The sequence below is a fragment of the Prosopis cineraria genome, unplaced genomic scaffold (assembly GCF_029017545.1).
Source record: "Prosopis cineraria cultivar Desert tree isolate PC_DT_omini unplaced genomic scaffold, ASM2901754v1 PC4, whole genome shotgun sequence".
Lineage (NCBI taxonomy): Eukaryota > Viridiplantae > Streptophyta > Magnoliopsida > Fabales > Fabaceae > Prosopis > Prosopis cineraria.
In genome coordinates this window covers 8,400,519-8,421,562 of record NW_026555335.1, presented here as the reverse complement: position 1 = coordinate 8,421,562, position 21,044 = coordinate 8,400,519, and the positions used below count along the sequence as shown (strand labels likewise).

Below are 21,044 nucleotides of genomic sequence, written 5' to 3'. Positions count from 1 at the left end.
ATTATTATTTGTTCAATTTTAATTGTTATAAAAATGTCATTATTCTTTTTTATTTTTATTTTAGAAAAAGTAACATTAGAGAATTATTATATAAAATTTATATTTCATAAAGATCAAATGATTTTAAAGTAGCTTTGTAATCTTTTAATCTTTGATATATTAATTTTATAAATAAAAAGACTGAAATGCTCCTTAAATAGTAAAAAAAAAACTCTCATTATCATGGTCAGGTTGTCGGAGACCTTGCTATCGACAAGGTCATCGACCACTAGTCGCTAGAGCTCCAGCACTAACAATATTTTATTTGAAAAGTAAACTTTTTAGGTGGCTAAAAGAGTATTTGATTTCAATGACCTTGGCAACTAAAAAGCTTGGTGGCCATGGCAAAAAAAAAAATTATATAAGTATTAAACAAAACACAAAATTACTTCCATGTGATAACGTAATGATGTGTTATTAATTTCTGAACAAAACTTATTATTTTATAAATGTTATTTATTAATCTAATATGGACAATTATAAATTGAGGGTTTCAAAACTTTACTCATTTTACTTATTAAATATCTCAATGTATTGTTGTTAGTTGCAAATAAGTTATTAAAACCAAGCGGGTACTTGTTAGTGAATGACTAACACATACAACTAAATATTTTCTATTAATTTTTTTAACTTGTTAAAACCATAATAGATTATTGTTAATTTCAAATGAATTGTTGTTATTTTATGAATGTCACTTGTTAATCTAACATAGACAATTATAAATTGAGAGCTTTAAAACTTTACTTATTTTACTTGTTAAACGTCCTAATGTATTATTGTTAATTACAAATAAGTTGTTGTCAAAATTAAATAGGTTAAACGTCTCAAATCATTCACTAATAGAGCTATTCTAAAATTATTTAGTTTTTATAGGGTATAAATTGTATACGGTAATGCTTGAATGCTATTTTTTCTTTATTTTACCTATTTAAAAATAAAGTACATCAAGCTTTAACAAGTACAATTAAGGTTTAAAGTTTCATAAAAAGAGGTTTTTGTATTTAATGCCTGAATATATTTTGAATATAACTATCTTCAATTAAAAAAAGAGTTGAAAGACAAAAAATGTCCCAAATGTTTCATGAAAGGAGGACTGGCATCGTTATTTTTTTATTGAAACAATGTCATTTTAAAAGTTTAAAAAAAAAAAAGCAATTTTATCCTTATTGTTAATCCAAACATTCATTAATTATTAAGTCTCTTGTTTTGATTAATAATTTGACGCATGTTTTGGTTTTCCTCTTTTTGAATTGTTGTTTTTCTCTCCATCTCCAGAATTTGGAAAAGCCCGGATCCATGAAGCCAAAAGATAGAATCATCCTCGTGCAACGCACGGGTTTGCAAAATCTAGTTGGATAAAAACAAGGAATTCCTCATCGTGTCACTCTTTTCCATTGGTTTTTATGGAAACTGAATTGGTACGCTCAATCAACGAAAAATAGCAAGATTTTCTACACTCTGGATTAGAGAAAATATAAAAAAGATGGGTTTCTTGCATGTGTGAGAGAGAAGGACAATTCAGGAACAAATGCAAAAGGACATGTGGAAATGGTCAAAAATCATTTTTAATAGTCAACCTTGTTTTTTAGATTCAACGACGCAAAATTGCACTTTTTTTTGAACCTGGAGTGACCTTGCTTTATCTTTAACACTTTTAAGATGACATTGTTTTAACTAAAAAATAAAAATACTTAATACTCTTTTTAAAAAAATTTTTAAGTATTTTTGCCCCTTAACCTTGAAAAAATAGAAGAAACACACGTGCAATAGAAAATACTATAATATAATATGAAACATAAAATAAGCACTTTTTTTCATAATTTGTTTATTTTAAATAAAATATAACATAAACTCATCTCAAAACTTATCTTTCCATGTGTCCAATAAGTAAGATATATTTTTATTTGTATATTAAAAGGAAATCAACAAAAGTCAATCTGGAACAAGGCTGTGGAGTCAAATTCCACTATCAATATGAGAACTTTATTAATGAACAATATTTAAATATTTTTATAAGTATTCTTTGAGTTTAAAGAAATGTCGTAACGACCTGATCCTAATGAGTCGCGAAACCTAATTCAATTAAACTTTTTTTTTTGTTATATGTTTGCAGATTATTTATAAACAAAGTATAAATTATATGAATATCTTATCATACTATCGTTTAACCTTCAATCATGTTCTGAAGTTTCCACCGTCACACACAAAGGTACTTATTGTGATTGATGATGATGATGGTGTTAATTTGAAAGTTTCAAATCCCAAGCGATTAGTCGCGGATAGTAAGCTCTGGCCAAACACGTGCGGTAATGTTTTTTTTTTTTTTTTGGAAAAATGTAGCAGGTTGATCATTAATGTGGAATAAGTCATAAGTGTGTCCTTGAGATCCTTAAAAAATAGACCCAATTTTTTTTTTTTTCCCAATAGACCCAATCTCAGTTGATGTTTTTACGAGTACAAAAGTATTTATGTTGGGTGTAACAGATCGAAAAGGCTGGTCCATTATAATATAAGAAATTAATGTTTGAATTTATATTAGGTACTTTACATTTAATGTTCAATTATATTTAGAACATAATTATTTCCAATATAATAGAAGAACATATGAACAAAAAAAAAAGAGGGGAAAATTGGCAACATTAAATATTTTGCCATGTATTAAATATTTTGTCATGTATTTTTAATTTCAAAGCTAGTAATACAAGTAGGATCACTTCGTGCTGGCTCAAATAGATTCGAACTAAAAAAAAACTTATATAATCAAATCTCGCTCCAAGACTCTTGACTTATTTAGGCCAATCCAAATACTTAAAATTTTTAATTTATTTAAAAAATCAATTTTTAATTAGTTTTCCTTTAAAATAATAGTTACTTACAAATTTTAATAAATTATTAGTCAATTGTTATCACCATATGCTTTATCTATACAAATAATGATAAATGGAGCTAAGTATGCCAATATTTTAACATTTTTAATATAAATATTTTTAATTTAATTTAATTTAATTTAAACTATGTAATAACTTTTAAAATCTATATATGCACATAACCTTGAATGATAGATTGATAATTACTTTGAAGCATATCGGCACATTACTGAAATTTTGGTATCATTCAATCCAAGTATTAAAATACAGTCAAACTACAAATTTATCATTTGCAAATAAGAGATTCTTGCGCAATGATTTGCACCCGGATTGAACAATGCATTGATAGACCAGAAAAGATGTACGTATCTGTTGTTTTGGTAAGAGTTTTTTCTTTTTCCTTTGTTGGTAAAGAACTTAATTTAAATCGTCTTCACTGTTCAATGTTTGAACTCTGAAGTGATTAGCTAACTCGAGGCATGGTTGACAAAAGAAGAGGACCGTACATATTTATCAAATCTATTTATGTCCAAATTTAAAAGAAAATATTCTTAATGGCGAATGCAATGAACTTTGACGCAAAAATTAGACGTTGGTCTGATCGATGCCTTTCATCATTTGAATGTGCGGAGATTGATATAAGACCAAGAGACGTGTAAGAAACAACAGAAAAGGGAAGTGGGACACGTTTGAAAAAAGTTTCAAATGAGGAGAAAGAAGTCGTTGGAAGAATATATATAATTTACTTGAATAAGTTATTATTAGTTTGTTCTGAAATAAGATTTTTCCTTGATTTAAAATTATTTGTTATCCTTCATGGAAAATTAACATTCGTGTACAATATAAATTTCATACCAAATCATAGTATATTCATAAGTAATAAATAATATATTTAACTCACTAATTTAGCTTGTTATGAATGTGGAGATCTTATTCTTCAATAAATCGATACAAGTTTCCTAACTTTTAATAATATGGATAGACTTAACTTTTAAGCAGAACATATCATTTGCTCTCTCTCTCTCTCTCTCTCTCTCTCTCTCTCTCTCTCTCTCTCTCTCTCTCTCTCTCTCTCTCTATATATATATATATATATATTAAATAACAACACTCTAGAGCCACATGTAGTTGAAAGTATAGTCCGGAACAAGGGTTGGGCTTGACCATTTAAACCCATTTTTAAAAAAAATTTGGGCTTAAAAAATGTCATTTTTTATGAAAATCAGGTTTTGAAACTCAGCCCTGATATACCCTAAAAAAATGAGCTTTGACTCAGGTGGCCCTTTTTCATTTTAACTCTAAAAAGGTAAAATATTTTTATCTTTTAAATTGAATTTAAACTTTAAAATATATGTTTATACTTTAAAATTTAGTTTTCAATTATTTATTTTTAAAAATATATGTTTATACTTTAAGATTTAATTTTATTTTTAAAAATATATGTTTATGCTTTAAGATTTAATTTTCTATTATTTGTTTTAATTTTTTAATACTATAATTTGTATTTTAATAATATATGAAATGTTATAATTGAAATTTTTAATTTTTAAAAATAAGAAAATAATAATCAAGGGTTTATGGGCCCGGCTTTAAGCCATTTGAATAAGAGTCGGACTTTAAATTAGTCTATTTTTAAAAAATCAAACTTAAGGGCCTAATCGTTATGGGTTATGGGCCGAGCTCGTATAGGCCAAGTTTGCCTGTTTCCCACCTCTAGTTGGAGGGGCATACTCAAGGAAAATGACATGTGTGAGGTATGAATTTTCATATTTTGTAGTTTGTCCTCTTTTCTTCTCACACTTTGCTTCTTTTATTGTTTTTTTTGGGTATCCTTATACTTTGCTTCTTTATTTTAATATATTAAACTTTAAACTCATTTTAATTTTAGTTTTTAGCTTAGATCTAAAATTTAATTTTTTTTAACTCAAAGCCCATATTAACCTATAATTTTACTATACCTAAGTGTTGATATTATTTAATTATTAATCCTTTAAAAAATAGATAAAAAAGACCTAATTTGACTAAATTAAATTAGACCTGCTCATCCTCACCTCGAATATTTAGACCTGCTCATCCTCACCTCGAATATTAGTTAGAAACTAGTAAATAAAGAATGAAGATTTGAGACTTTAGAATTAGCTCGTTGAATGCCCTTCATTGGTTTGCTGTACTTGCAAGTGCGCAATTGGAGGTTAAATTAAAAAAATAAAGAGAAAAAAGAAGAAAAGAGAATAATAAATTTGAAAGAGATAAAAATTTTTTTCTAGTGCCAAAAATTCTAATTCTAACATTACTCCGATTCGAGATCTTGGCTCTGTCATTGCGGAGCATTCTTGTCCATAAATTTAAATAACAATACAAAAGTTTTTGAAAAAGTAACAAACACGAGACTCTCCAATAACCTTCGTGTCCAGTGAGGAATAACAAGTGGTTGGAAATTAATACGACAAAGCGTGGATGCAACAGTGAATCCAGTGAATTTATCATGACAACTTTAAGCAGATATAATAATTTTAGGGCGACATTTTAGAATGAAGGTTCCATCATAATTCATGACAATAAAAGGAAAAAAAAGAAACAGTGAAGGTGGACAAAGGTAAAAGTTTAGGGTTTGATTTGACTAAAATAAGGTAAGAGAGAGTTGGTAAGTCATGTTGTTTGGGTTCACATTGTACGCAATATTTGACTTGCATACATGTATCTGCCTAACCCTGGCTAGCTATTCTTGTTCCCTATACGTATTCTTACATCCTCTTGTATGTGTGGGATATTGCATTTATTCTTGGATTGAGAAGGCCGAAAGGAGTTCAATTGTATTTAATGATTTATTCTCTTATTGCTGTCAAAAATGTTGTCTATAATTAAAAGGGAGAAAATGGAACCACCTAATGTTTGAACTTTGAAGGTATTGCGCCTTATCCAGTTTGATTGCCTTAACTACTCCCTCCATCTTAAATTATAAAATATTTTTAAATAAAATTTTATATATCAATAAAATTCATTAAATACACTTTATAATTTTACTTTTTTTAAAATAAAAATATAAATATTTAAAAATACTCTTCATTTAATATTCAATTGATAAAAGAATATTAAAGAGAGAGAATATATAGAAAGAATAATATTAAAAAATTATCATTAATGAAACCTTATTTTTATCAAAGTGTCTCATATTTTAAAACGTTAAATCTTTTTTAAAAGTGTCTTATAATTTAGGACAAAAAAAGTATTTTAATATAGAAAGACAAATGGAATATATGCCTAATTTTTTACACTTTGTTGTTTAAAAGTCTAATATTTTGTGACTTTTTGTCATTAATTAAAAGCATAGTATTGAAAATTTGATTAATTTCACATGCTGATTTAACTAGTAAATTGTAAAACCAGTATTTTAACTTATTCAATAAAATGCCTTGTTTGTAATTAATATGATCACACAGTTTCATAATTATGATTTGACTGTTAATGTTTGAATATAATTAGTGCATTGTCCAATTTAATGACAAGTTTAGTTTTTCAGTTTTATTATTATTATTATTATTAAATCGACAGGCAAGTACAGTTTCCAGTGCCTTTCAAAAGAAGGGAAAAACCATCGTGCTTGTATGGGTAATTAATTACAAATACTACTAGTTTTTGCCTCCAAAGGTAGCGAATAGAAAAAAGATATAGTAAAGATTACAAAAAAGTGTCGACAGAATTACGCTCAAAAAATTTATCTAACTGGAAAATGTGTGTGTGTGTGTGTTGTGTACATATTAATGTCTTTTAAAAAAAATCTTGGCAATAAATACTATTAGTTTTTGAAGTGTTGAATAATATTTTAAGGAATAATTAATATACATTTGCTCCTAATAAATAAATAATTTTATATTTATTTTTAAGTGAAATAATTAACTCATGAAATAAGAATAAACATGAGAAGAGGATGTTAGTTTAAATGGTTAGTTAATTTATTGGAAGTTAAAATTTAATTTAAAATGTCTTATATTTTTAAATAGAGAGAGTAAAATTTAATGAATAAGTTCTATGTCCTCGACCCTTGTTGGTGGACAATATTATACTCAAATTTCTTGTTAATTAAAGTATTCAATAACATGCATGCTATGTGCTTAGTGCACTCAATAATAAACTAAGTTTAGAAAAAAAAAAGACAATGTTCTTTGTACGCTAACAAATTATTACTTTAAATTTCGGAGGACGGCCTAGCAGGAAAAATAAAAAAATAAATGTGTATTTTTATTTTTAAAATATTTTTTAAAGAGCACCCAATATTTTAATATTTTTATTGAAATAATTTTATTTTTAAAGTTATTACAACGAAATATTTTTACTATTTTTATCAAATTTTTTAATAATCAACCTTCAAGATCAATGTTGAAATTTTGATAAAAGGATAAAAATATTTTATTTTAATAATTTTAACAAAAAATTTATTTTAATAAAATGTTAAAGTGTTAGATGTTTTTTAAAAAATATTTTAAGAATGAACATACAGTTAACCCAAAAGTATAAAGTTGTCATTGCAAGTCAATTAATAATAGTTTAAGCTCTGGATCGGACAAGCACGAGCCAAATACATTATAACAGAATAATTTAATTTAATTAACAGAATACTTCTTGATGTCGACAAATAAATAAAAAATTTCAAAAAATTCCTAGCTAGGTTCATGAACTATGCCCTTCTTTTCGTCGCTTCGCAGTTAGTGGGACCGCTATATCCAATAAGTACTCTAGATGATTAGATACTCTGTATGCAATTCACTTCTTAATCGTGCGTTGATTTTTTCGTCTTCTCGTTGTTCGCTCATATTCAAACTTTGCTCATCCTCGAATCTCATGATATATAAAATAGAAAAAGAAAAGTATAAATAATAAATAATGACCCTTAAAAATTAACATATACTTTTTATAATTATTGTTTTTTTTTTTTGCATTTGCACTTCAAACTTCAATATCTACAACTTGAGAATCTGTATTTTACATGAGTATTCGTACATGATCCACAATTAAAAATATGGACATAAGACCTCTAAGACTAAAGAATGTATAAGCCAAAATATATAACAAAGAAAATATTAAAGATAAAAAAAATTACATTTAGTAATTAAAAAATAAATTTAAAATAGATAAAACTTAGAAAATGTGTAATAAATTAATTTTTTTTGCCGAAAATTAGATGACAAACTATATTTTGTTGAAGTGCACTGTTCTGAAAAACATATTTAATGTAAAGAATTTAATTAACAAGTGGAACCCGGCCACGTCCTCATATCTAAAGTACAATAGTTTGGATAATTCTTTTCATCTTCGAAAAATTGATTTCATTTTGATTATTTTGAGCAACGCTTATGATAGGTAAATTCACTAAAAAAAAATGAAGCAAAATTATCTTAAAAAATACAATGATTATAGTTTATAAATAGTTTGATCATTTTAAGTTAGACGCAACATTTTTTCAATATTTTCCCATATTTTATTGATTTCATGAAATCTTAATTTTATTCCTTTTTTATATTTATCTGCATATTTGAATTATTTAAATTCAATAAATTTGAATACAATCTTCAAATTTTTTTTATTTATTATATATCTTGTATATTGCAAGGGAAAAATATATTTCGTTTATATATATATATATATATATATGTCAGCTATCTTTGCACCTAATAAGGCCAATTTAGACTATAATTGATAAGAGTTGAGTAATGCGGTGATAGAGGTATAAAATGTCAAACTCTTGTAACTACAGAAAAACCTTTTTATTTTATTTTTATTATCCAGTGATGTGGAAAAAAAAATTTCCTATCCATAAAATTATTATTTTTCATTTCTTTATTTTATTCTGCGTACTACTAGCTGAGCTGTGCACGTAATATTTTTTCCATAGTCGGCAAATAATAGCTGAAGATCCACATGTCACACTGTACTTACATGCATATAACACAGTGATACTAATTATTAGCATTTATTTAAGAATAATGACAACGAAAGATTATTATACTGAAAGAATACTTAGTGAGAAAACCAAGTTGTTTACTAAATAATAAAATAATAACACGATTCGGGAGTGAGGTTCATGAAACTAACCCAAATAATTAAAAGGTCCACTTCTAATTTGGCTGTTTATGTGAATTGAAATCTAAGACACCCTGAAGTGACACAACCAAAAACAAATCGTTTTGGTGTCCCCATTTGCACTTATATATAAATAATTAAATAATAATGATAATGAACAAAGAATCATCACCGTGTGCGTGGCCCCTCTTAATTCGGATTATTGCCAATAAAAGTCACTAGTTGTATCTTATCAGAGAATATTCAGCATTAAGATAAACATAAAACTGGTTCGGGGAAATCCATAAAGAGCCTCAATCTCCGTCCGAAATCCACGCTAGATTCATGGATCCAAACTGTTTGTTTGTTTTTCTTAATCATTGCTGGCTTTTATTTTTCTTTTTAAAAAATAAAAGTAATTTCCCAGCAGATGAATGCCACGTACGGTTTTGTCATAATTTAAACTTCACTGTGCTTTGACATTACCTTTCGGAACTTCCGGCAAATGATCATAATTAAATACTCATTTTTACAAAAATTAAAAAAATCTAATCCTAAAAATATGTTCTCGACCGATTTTTATTTTTAAAAAATCTCGTTAATCGCTCTGAAAAATTTAAAAACTCATTTTACAATATTTTGAATTTATAGAGTTAATAATTTTTTTATTAATAAACAAAATTAAGAGGATTAAGATGCTATATCAATTTTTTTCTAAGTTTTCTTTTTATACGTTTAGTACTATGGCCATCACTCATCAGTGTTAGGCTATCTATCTATGTCAAACAATCACAAGACAACAGTAGTATTACATTGACGATCTGTGACAGTCAGGGATCCGGTTTCGCGCGCACCAATTTGGATGGTTCTTATCTGATACAATTTTATTATTTAAAATAAAAGATAATTTTAGAACTGTCACTTTAGCAAAGAATAATTTTCTATATGAAAAATTAGAGTTCAAAAATTTTAAATCTGAACTATTAAAATCAGTTTCGAATTGTTCTGGTCTAACCATAGTGATGGGGGTCAAAATCTAACCCCATGTTTATAGTATGCGGACACGTGGTTATTTACAAAAAGAATCATGTGCAAGTTCCTCGTGGCCAGTGACGAATGCAGAGTTGGGGGTGGGGGAAGCCCTCCCCAATTCCAATGCTCCTTTCATATTTTTTTTTAAATTTTTTATAAAAATGTGAAATTTGTTTTTGGTCCACCAATATTTTTGATGGTTTTAGATTTTGCCCTCCCATGTTGGCAGGGGCAGATCATGAAAGCTATTAATCACATCAGTAACAGCTTTAGCTGGATTGTATAAGTCGTCGCTTACCTTCGCACTTGTAAAAAAGAAAACTTAATATAAAAGAAAAGTTAATCTTTATTTTTTTAACTTTTAATTTATTTATAATTCAGTCTCTTAAATATAATTTACTTACAATTTAATTTTTTTAATTTTTAACTTATTTATACTTTAACATCTCAATTTTTATTAGTTTTATTTTTTTATACTAGTTTAGATTCCATATCAAAGAGTAAGAGGAGATATTTTCAAGTAAGATATGAACATTTTTTTATTCCTCTTATTTGATAAGGATATTTTTTGAAAAAATTGAAAAATAAGGATTAAGTTATACATGAATCAAAAGTTGAGGGATTGAATCATAACGAATCATAATTAAAGAATTGAGTTGCAGCGAGTTATACTTGAGGGACTAAATTGCAAGTAAATTTAAAATTAAAGAACTAAAAAAATTAATTTTTCCCAATATAAATTTAATGCATTCATTTTTAGAAATACCAGTTTTAATTTGATACACTAATTCCCTATTATAACTATAATATGACTTAATTTAATAACTAACTACTACTAGTAAACAGGCTACCAATGGACACTAGTTCAGTTGCTAATAATTTATTAATTTAGCCAATAACTCAAATTTCATTGTTGATATGAGAATGTTATTGAGATTGATCTCTAAGTATTTTTTAAGTTTAAAAGCATGTTTTAATTTTCATGAGTTTTTACCAGTTTTTAATTTTTCCCAATATAAATTTAATGCATTCATTTTTAGAAATACAAGTTTTAATTTGATACACTAATTCCCTATTATAACTATAATATGACTTAATTTAATAACTAACTAATACTAGTAGACAAGCTACCAATGGACGCTAGCTTAGTTGCTAATAATTTATTAATTTAGCCAATAACTCAAATTTCATTGTTGATATGAGAATGTTATTGAGATTGATCTGTAAGCATTTTTTAAGCTTAAAAACATGTTTTAATTTTCATGAGTTTTTAAGACCCAGCTCATTTATATTTTTTTTGGTTAAACAAGTACTTATAAACAAATAATTAAATAACTTTAAAATGTTTTTTTTTTGTTTGAAAACACTGGAAATAAGCCACGAACAACACTAAGGAAAATGTATGTAAAATGACAGAAACCTCTCCCCTTAAAAAGTCAGGCTGGTGAGACTGGATGAAATGAAGATCATGACACCATTACGTGTCATAGCATGCTAACTTTTTCTGGGCTGTAAAATCAAAAGGTTGGCATGTGGGTTATCAAAAGCTCCGTAAGCAGGCAACAGATGTTAGTGCTTGTACTCAATTTCTCACTTGATGCGTCCCAAATTCAAAATTCACTTCATGTAATCTGAAAGGGAATAAACTCGCTCACAAGTCACAACCCTTTCTGGGGAAAAAAGAAGAAAAAGACAGACAGACAGACGGGGAATGGATTGAAACATGATAATACGTTATTATATAATGTTTTTATTCATTTATTTTCTGGCTAATAAGAGAAAAGCGTGCCTCTTGCAAGTCATTCAAAATTTTCATAATTAAGTTGCCTTTAGTAAGTTACTAAATTGACATCTCAAGACTTCCCCAGAATTCTCTACCATCTTTACGGCAACTTCTTGTCTCAAAGTATCAGCCACTGCCTCATGGAGCGACTCACGTTCTGGTACAGTTGAAGAATCATTGATAGACAAACGTTTACTCTTCGATTTTTCCTATGAAGTGCTCTAAAATAACATAATATTTTTTCCCCCAGGATTTGAACTCAAACCCTCATAATAAACTGGTTCTTGTAAAATAGTGACCCCTTCGTTGGTTCCCGAAAAACGGAGGCCACTATGGCAGAAAGAAACAAGAAAGCACTTCCTGGTCCCTGGACATAAACCCTAATACTGAAAAACACACAAATCAATGGGATATCAAAATCAGTATTGAGTAAAAATTAGTTTATACTCTTTTATTTCATGTCATGAGAAAAAGTGCATCTACTTATAAAAATTAATGGGTGAAATAGGAAATTTATATTCTCTATAGGGAAATTTTTGAAAACAAATATTACTTATACCTAAAAATTTGTATTGAGGTTTATATTTAGGAACAAAAGAAAGATAAGAATTAGGATTTATATCTAGGGATGCAAAAAGTATTCTTTAAGAACAAGAAAGAAACACAAGCTGTCAAGGCCAATCTCACCCGACAACTTTGAAATGCAAATAATGCCAAGGACAAGGCATAATTTGTATAAAGCTAATTAAATCCTGGCATTTGTTACTAGCGTGATCCTTTTTCAATATTCATCTATCAATCAATAAAGGACAGAACAGGACGACGGTATATTTCCTAAAAAAGTTCCTGAGGCAATATCAACCTTAAAATACAGCCAGAAAGGAGAGCTAAACAAATAAGAAGGTAGAAACAAAAATACTGCATTCGGTCGAAACCCATGGAAAAAACTAAGACCTATCATCAACATGAGGGGGAGGGAGAGAGAGAGAGAGAGAAGACAATCAAATATCATAGTGTAAGTCCACCTCAACCAAGTTTTATTGATAAATCACTCAGAAAAGATCCATAAGAATTTACCACCGGACATTTAGTTCAACTAGTTAAAAAGTTAAATCAACTTAACTAGAGGTCTTAAATTTGAGCTCAGAGAATACCAAATCATTGTTGATAAAGCTTTGATTTGAAAGGATCTCATCCCGGTTCAATTGGATTAATCTGGGCTTGTCGAAGTCCTCTTAGTTTGGTGTGGGACAAGATAAGAGGTGCTTCACGCAAAACTAAAAAGATCCACAAGAAGTTATTGCCTAGAGTCTCAAGCTATTCCTCCTTTTGCCCTTTCCGCAGATACAGTCCACGATTATGGCTACGTAGTTGTGCAGTACTATGAGCAGATTGCAAGCTAACTTTGAACTTTTGATCAAAATCCGTGTGGAAGTTGGCCACAAGGCCAATAAATGCCTCTCAACATCATAAACAAGATAACCTACTAAAACCGCCAAGAACCACAGACTAGACGCCGGTGACTTTAAGTGGCAACAATTAACACATCTAAACTGAACAGCAATTCACTAGCACACACATCAACAATAAATGTTTGAATTGACTACTTTTGATAACTGTAAGCCATTCAACTGAAGCAAGGAGAGACGCTGCAACTTTGGTAGCATAGACCAGCTTGACTTAGGGCGGTAATAAGCAACATCATAAATTGAATAAAATAACAATTTATTAGCACAATGCAAGAACAAATGCTTGCATTGACCACTTTGATAACAGTAGAACATTAAATTAAAAGGGGAGTAGAAACGGATATTGATAACTACCTACAAAGTAGCATAGATTAGACCCTGTGACTTAGTGTGGTACTAATAAGCAGCATCTAAACTGAGCAAGAATTAGTAACACACATTGTAACAATACATGTAGCATTGATAAGAATAACAACATTGAAGGGAACCTAGCAAAAAGCGAGATGAAACCTGCAAACTAAATTAGTAGTAGCCTCAATTAGATCCTGTGATTTTGGTGGCAATAACCAACATTTAAAAGAACTGAATGACAATTCACTAGCAAACTGTAACAAAAGCAATAAGTGCAGTATACTAAAACACAATAGCGTATCCAAACAAAGAATCTACAATCATATAATAGATTAAATGAGAATTATATACAATATTTACATGAACGAAAATGAAGATCTAAAATCCTGTCCAAATACAGAAGTAATCCCCAATCATGACAATTTCCACCGGCAAGCATTGATTTACATGTGATAAAAGCACCAAATCAGCAAATTGGCGCCAATCTCCTGGGAACTTTTTCTCTATCGGCATCCACAATTCCATCGGTAAAATCTCGAACAATCTTTTTGAAAGCAAAATGCAGACAATTGGAAAGCATAATCCAGGACAGAACCTGATAGACGAAATCGAACGCAGGGTCCGAATACGAAGACGATGAATCATCCCAACTATGCCCTTCTCCGAATCGATTAAAATTCCAACTCCCACCACCGCCACCGAAACCGCCGCGGCCAAAAGGACGATTGCCGCCATCACCAAAGAAGAATCCCTCATCACCTGTGTCCCCCGAATCACCACCAGACAACCGGCGCTTCGCCCGTTGTTTTCTGCGGATAAGGGTCCGACGCGGCATTCTGTATGTATTGGATTTCACCGGCGGCGGTGCAAGTGCGTCCACCGGCAAAATCAAGGCCGAGATCTGGAGAAATTTGGAAGATGGCGGGGAACAAGAAGACGATTGTTCGGCGTACGAATCGGTTACGGAGAGATTACAGGTGGCACAACAGCTTCGAAGGAGGAGGAGCTTGGCAACCCCAAGGCCTTTCGCAGCGGCTAGTGTTACAGTATCGGCGACGAAAATGTCCATTACCATCGCGATTTTTTCCCGGAATCAACAAAGCTTCAGGACCCTATGGACGAAAATGAAAATTGCGGAGCACGCGAAATAACAAACGTCAACGACTCAACATAACGGATTCCGAATTTTCATCAAAACGAAGCGCTTCCATGGGAACGGAGCTGGGACGGACGTCTGCTTTAAAATATCACTGTACACCTTAAATTTAACTTAAAAAAATTTATTACTATATAATAATAATAATAATAATAATAATAATAATAATAATGCTGTATTAAAAAAATTTCAGTTCAATAAAAAATAAAATATAAATTTATAATAAATTAAAGTTTAAAATATACATTTAATTTTTTAATTTTAATTATATAAATTTTTAATTTAATTATTTTATTTTATAAAATATATTTTCAGTCATTTAATTTTAATAGAATTAACTTTAAATTGATTAATTTTTTTCAAATATCATTTTCATTTTAAAAAATTAAACTTAATATATTAATATTTAAAAATATTTTATTAATATTTAAAAATTTTATATAAAAAATTTATTGTTAAATAAACTATCTGTATTAAGAAGTCAAAATAAAATATTATATGAAGTTAATAAATTAAATGTGCACTTTCATCTAAAGTAAATCTTGGCCAAACAAAAATTAAAGTAAATCATTCTAAAATCGTAAATAGTATGATTTATTTTTATGTTAACAAGACAAAATCTCAAAGCCCTTGTCTCATGTGTAGAGTCGGGAATAAGGGGCAGGCTTGAATTTAAATAAAGGTTTGGCCTTTGAAAATAAATTTTTTTAAAAAGTAATCGGATTTGAAGGCTTTGTCCTGATAAGTACTGTAAAATAAGGCTCGGGTTCGGGTAGCCCTTCAAGCCTTGTTATATTATTATTATTATTATTATTATTATTTTCTTTAGTGAAACACGTATTTGAAGCCAATGACCTGCTTACCTGATCTTACACACATTATTTATTATTAAATTTAATTTTTATAAAATTAATTTAATATAATTTAATAAATATCAGTGTATAATATAAAATTTTTGATATTTTTTATTTTTCTATAATTATTATGTTTGTATATTTATAAAAAATAAATTATTTTTTAATCAAAATTATATTTTATTACTAGACTTCTAAATGTGTGTTGTTTAATTTTTAAAAAATTATGAGAATTTTATTTCTTTTAATTTCAGAATATTTTAATTAATTTATAACCTTTAATTTTATTTTTTTATTTTTTTGAAAAAAGTTTATGGGCCCGACTCTGAGCCCTTTACATAAGGGTTGGACTTGAGAAACAGGGTTTAAAATAAAAAATTAGATTTCAAGGCTCAAGCCCTTAAAAGCTAAATTCATAAGAATCAGGCCTTTAAGGGTCAAGCCTGCCTATATTTCCAACTCTACTAATGTGGAGCCCGAGAATCAAGTTCCACCATTTACTGTGGATCACGCAATTTTTTTACAGCGTTTTTGTTTTGGATTTTTTAACTGTCCAAAACCATATATATATATATATATATATTTTATAAAAATAATTATATTTAAATCACAGACAACTATCAAGTATGGGTATCTCTCTTCTAGTAAAAAATTAAACTTTAGATTGTTATATTATGAATGATAAACCCCAAAAAGATACTCATATTTTATTGACTGTGTATCCAATAAAATTATTTGAATAAGAGGACAATTTGTACATGAGGCATGTAACAAACAACCAGACTTTATTTTTGGACTCTATAAGAAGCACGAGTCTTTAGATTTAGTTTTGCTAATGTAAAAATAAATTATATTATTCGTAATTTAAGAATGATTCAATTAATTTATTACAAATTTTATATTTTAGACGGATATTAATATATTGTTGGAAAAAAAAAAAAAGAAATGGATTGACGCTTTTCGGCTTTCGTCCTCCAAGAATATTTATGTTGGATAAAAATAATATAAAAAATGAAATCCGGTAATTGTGGCATTAGTGACTTCAAAACCCTAACTGCCGACTCTGGTCATCATCTTCTCCGGATAAAAGGAACCGCCTGAAAACTGAAAAGCTCTCTCAAGTCTCAAGTTTCCACTCACGACCACACGCGGAAGCGGGGAAGCCTGGTCATGGTTTCACTGAAGCTTCAGAAGCGGCTAGCTGCCAGTGTACTCAAATGCGGGAAGGGAAGGTTTGGCTTGATCCCAATGAAGTCAACGAGATTTCCATGGCCAATTCTAGTACTTCTCTTATTTCTTTCTCCAATTTTTTTATCTTTCATGCCAGTATATTACCCCAGTTACAACGAAACTTTATCATAATTAGCTTTGATCCAAGTTGTTGAGTTCGCTTATAAATCGTGGATTAAAAGTTTTTGTTATTGAGTGTAACATGAGGTGAACACTCGTTAGTTTATACTTTACACAGATGGATCCACGGAAAATATGTGTATGATGATGATGATGATATGTCTTGAGCCCGGTTTCTGTTTGAAAAATGATTAATTTTATTGGGAATCGAAAGCGTATTTTTTTGATAGTTTGGATGTGAATAGCAGGTTCTGGAAAAATTGCTTTTCAAGGAAGATCAAATTTCATTTTTCATCTTTGTCGGTGTTGGTGTCGGATATCTTGCTTTCTAGCAAAGAATAACAGAGTCTCGCTTATAGACCAATACAGACCAGGATTACATATGCAAGTTGTTTTTAGCAAACCAATTATTGAATTCAGCCAACTTATTTCCCACTTCACCTGTATCTTATATTTCCTGAGATGGAAATTGGTGTTGCTCGTATATACATGGGCTTTGATAGATATAGAAACGGACAAATTTGTTTCCTTTTTCTATTCATCATGATGCACGATATAATATAGAGGTGAAGTGGCCAATTTGGTTTCCAGTTCTTGTCCTATCTCATTCAGGTGTTAAATCTTTTATGTAATGGCAGGAATATTATTAATTAAGCTGGTAGTAGTTTAGCTGTTAGAACTAAATATATATCTGGTTAGGTTAGTTAGTTTGCGAGTGTTCCGAAAACAAACATGTAGAGCGCTGTCTATAAATACTAGTGTACTATCATCTGTGAGTGAGTAATGAAGCTGATGCGCTATTCAGTTTATTGAAGCACGTTCTCTCCTCTATGTGTGCACCTGTGCTAATGTGTTCTGCCTCGTTTGAGGCAATATTCTCCGAACGAACTGTATTTTTAAGTCTCGCGAATGACTATTAGTGCTTTGAGATCGTTTCAATCTTTTGAGGAAGTGGTTTAAACCATCCAAGTTTTGCCAAAAATGACCTTGTTATCTAAGATTAGTTAAAAGAGAGAGATAAAGAAAGTGACTGGTGAAAATTGCCTAAATTGGTTGTAACTTGTTCCCTAAGCAGCTTAGTCATGAATTCAATATTTTGCTTGTTGATCTTGAGGCAGGAATGTTGTCTTGTTGGACATGTTGGTGAAATTATCATCCATTTTAAAATATAGACTTGGTCTCCCAGATGTTTCTTCTGGTCAGGATTGTAAGCTTGTCAGCTTCTTCTGTTGCATGGGTGTTGAACTCTTGATGACATCCATTGTAATAATGGCTTAATGGCTAATGACAGGACAAAACATCAGAAAACTTGTGAAGGATGGCTTCGTAATTAGGAAGCCCACAAAGATTCACTCTAGATCTCGTGCTCGAAGAATGAAGGAGGCCAAGAGAAAGGGTCGGCATTCTGGATATGGTATGATTTATTGTTAGAATTTGTGGTTTGTTCTGTCGCACATTTTTGTCTTAAGAAGTCATTGATGGGGGCTCATTTGATTTTTATTACTTAAGGTAAGCGTAAGGGTACTAGGGAGGCACGACTGCCAACAAAAGTACTATGGATGAGGAGAATGCGTGTGTTGAGGCGTCTGCTTCGCAAGTATCGTGAAGCTAAAAAAATTGACAAGCACATGTACCATGACATGTACATGAAGGTGAAAGGTAATGTCTTCAAGAACAAGCGTGTTTTAATGGAGAGCATCCACAAATCCAAGGCTGAAAAGGCCAGGGAGAAAACTCTGTCTGACCAATTTGAGGCCAAGCGTGCTAAGAGCAAGGCAAGCAGGGAGAGAAAGCTGGCAAGGAAAGAGGAGCGGTTGGCACAGGTATGCCGTGGTTTCATCTCCATTCTTCTCCTTGACCCATAAAACTCGGAAGAGATACAATTTTATTTTCTTGTCATCGAAATGCTGCTGGCTAGCATAAAAATTCATTTTTCACCCAATAGTTTGCTTGCCATCTTTAGACTTGTGATTCACCAGACTTTATCCTTGCTGCTGCTATATGTGGTAAACTGAAGAAATTCATAAACTGATTGGTAAGTTAACGTTGTATGTATGTGAACTGTATAGGGGCCTGGAGAGAGAGTACCTCAGGCAGCATCACAACCACAGGCTGAGTAAGCATTAATCTGTTGACTATATAACTTTCCTGAATTATATCTGTTTTTATATCATTTACAAATTTGGATGTTATCTTTCCTTTAGGGGTGCTAAGAAAACAAAGAAGTGATGCTGAGCTGAGATTCCAGTGCACGGATGCTAAAGAATGGAGGTTGATTGTCGGATGTTGAATAGAAGTGTCTATCTTGGAGCTATTTTGTTATCTGTGGGAAGCGAACGTTCGAACTAAGCTGTAATATTATCTTCTTAATTTAGTACGTGCTCAAGTCACATTTTTCTCTTGCGCCAAATGTAGAGAATTCAAGCTGATGAAGGTACAGTAACCTGTATGTTCGTATTTTTCCTTTCCTTTTCTTTCTTTCTTTGTTTTCTTTTGGGGGGCTAAACCTTCTGTGCGCTGTATCCTTTTGAGGTTTTTAATACAGAAGAATTTTGTTGGAAGCAAGTCTCTTTGTTATGGGGCTTCCCTTCATCTTCCTCCTGTCTATTTCTTATTATATATGATCCTTAGTCCTAAAACCCCGTCCGTCATCTAATCCCCCCCCCCTACTTTATGTAGTAAAATGAGCAGAACTTGATTTTTTTTTTTTTAATAAAAAAGGAATGAGCCAACTGTTAGTCTGCGTAATTGCATTCTATAATGTCATCCTACTGCTTTTATTTAGAAAAATAAAGAAATTTTGAAAAAAGTAGTCAACATTACGACGTTGCATGACATAAAGAAAATACCTTCGATCGTGTCATGCAAATTACCGGAGAGATCCATGATTACTGGGAAGTCGAGAATCCAAAAGAAATATAATACCTTGTGTTTTATTTTTTAATGCATTGCCACAGTAAAACCGTGTAACAAAACCAATATTAAAATATCAAGTCATGTCAAGCGTGATCTGTTAAATAAATAATATTAAAATATTCTCTTGAAATTTTATGAGCTAGAGGTGCAAAAGTTGATTTCTTTATATGTATGATCAAAGGTGATCTCTCAATTTTTCATTGTGAGATTTTTAATGTTTTTGATAATTGTTGAGAAAGGGTGGCTAGAAGTTACATTCAATGAGGGATGAAGTTTTTATAAAATCAAAGTAAACATTCACTTAAAAATATTTACATTCCAGCAAATGTTTAGTTCTTTTAAAATTTTTATAAATTCAACTGTTGTGTTGAGTTAATAATCAATATTTTTGAAGAATTCTTTAATCCAATTAATCTTGTTATCTCTAATAGGTCCTCCAATTTCTCATTGTAGGATTGAAACTTTAAATCATTGATAATTTTGTGGGTGCTGGAGAAAACAATGTCATTGTTTAAGTTAATATCTTCAAAGTAAACTTTCTTGCATCTTGTTCTCAAAATGTTCTAACATGCAAGGGCAAAAAGTTTCCTTGAGGACAATCTTCATGTAGATAGGCTTCTCGCTTCGTCTTGAGCATTTCATGTTATTCAATCCTGTACAAGAAGAGAAAAGAAAATACTATGCTTGAAAGGATTTACTAATTTTTTTCAAACCTCTTTAAAAAGCCAAAATAAAATATGAATAGAAAAGTTTAGAGAGTTACAACTAAGGGTGCAAGTATGTTGCTGAGTAACATTTCCGTCACTGAGAGTGACATTATTTGGAGTCGATCCCAAGCAACTTTCTAAAAGAAATACTTGATTTTTTTTTATAAGTAGGTAATTTTTAAAATTTGTACCATATATTAGAGTCTTCCTGAGCTTGTTGAGTCTCCATGCTTTATAAGCAGATTTTATAATAAAGTTACCATCATTCGAGGGTCTCCAAAGAAGAACATCCTCATTGCTATGTTTATTAAAAGGTTGCATGAGAACAATTTGTTTAATAGCATCAAGGTGGAGGTATCGACTTAGACTGTCAAAATTCCAATCACTAATAGGCATATAGAAATTCGTGACTTTAACATGAAGGGAAAATCAACATTATAGGAGGTATGTTTAACAAGAGGGT

At 30.1% G+C, this 21,044-nt stretch overlaps 1 protein-coding gene and 1 pseudogene across 1 annotated transcript; one reads left to right on the top strand and one right to left on the bottom strand.

Moving 5' to 3' along the window:
- Positions 1-13,896: 13,896 nt before the first annotated feature.
- On the bottom strand, positions 13,897-14,770 carry LOC129310063 (uncharacterized). The gene has a single exon (XM_054951899.1). It carries the CDS (start codon positions 14,671-14,673, stop codon positions 14,065-14,067), a length of 609 nt encoding a protein of 202 aa, XP_054807874.1. The 5' UTR covers positions 14,674-14,770; the 3' UTR covers positions 13,897-14,064.
- A 1,874-nt stretch (positions 14,771-16,644) lies between these two features.
- LOC129309330 (60S ribosomal protein L19-1-like) lies at positions 16,645-19,519 on the top strand (annotated as a pseudogene).
- The last annotated feature ends 1,525 nt before the right edge of the window (positions 19,520-21,044 follow it).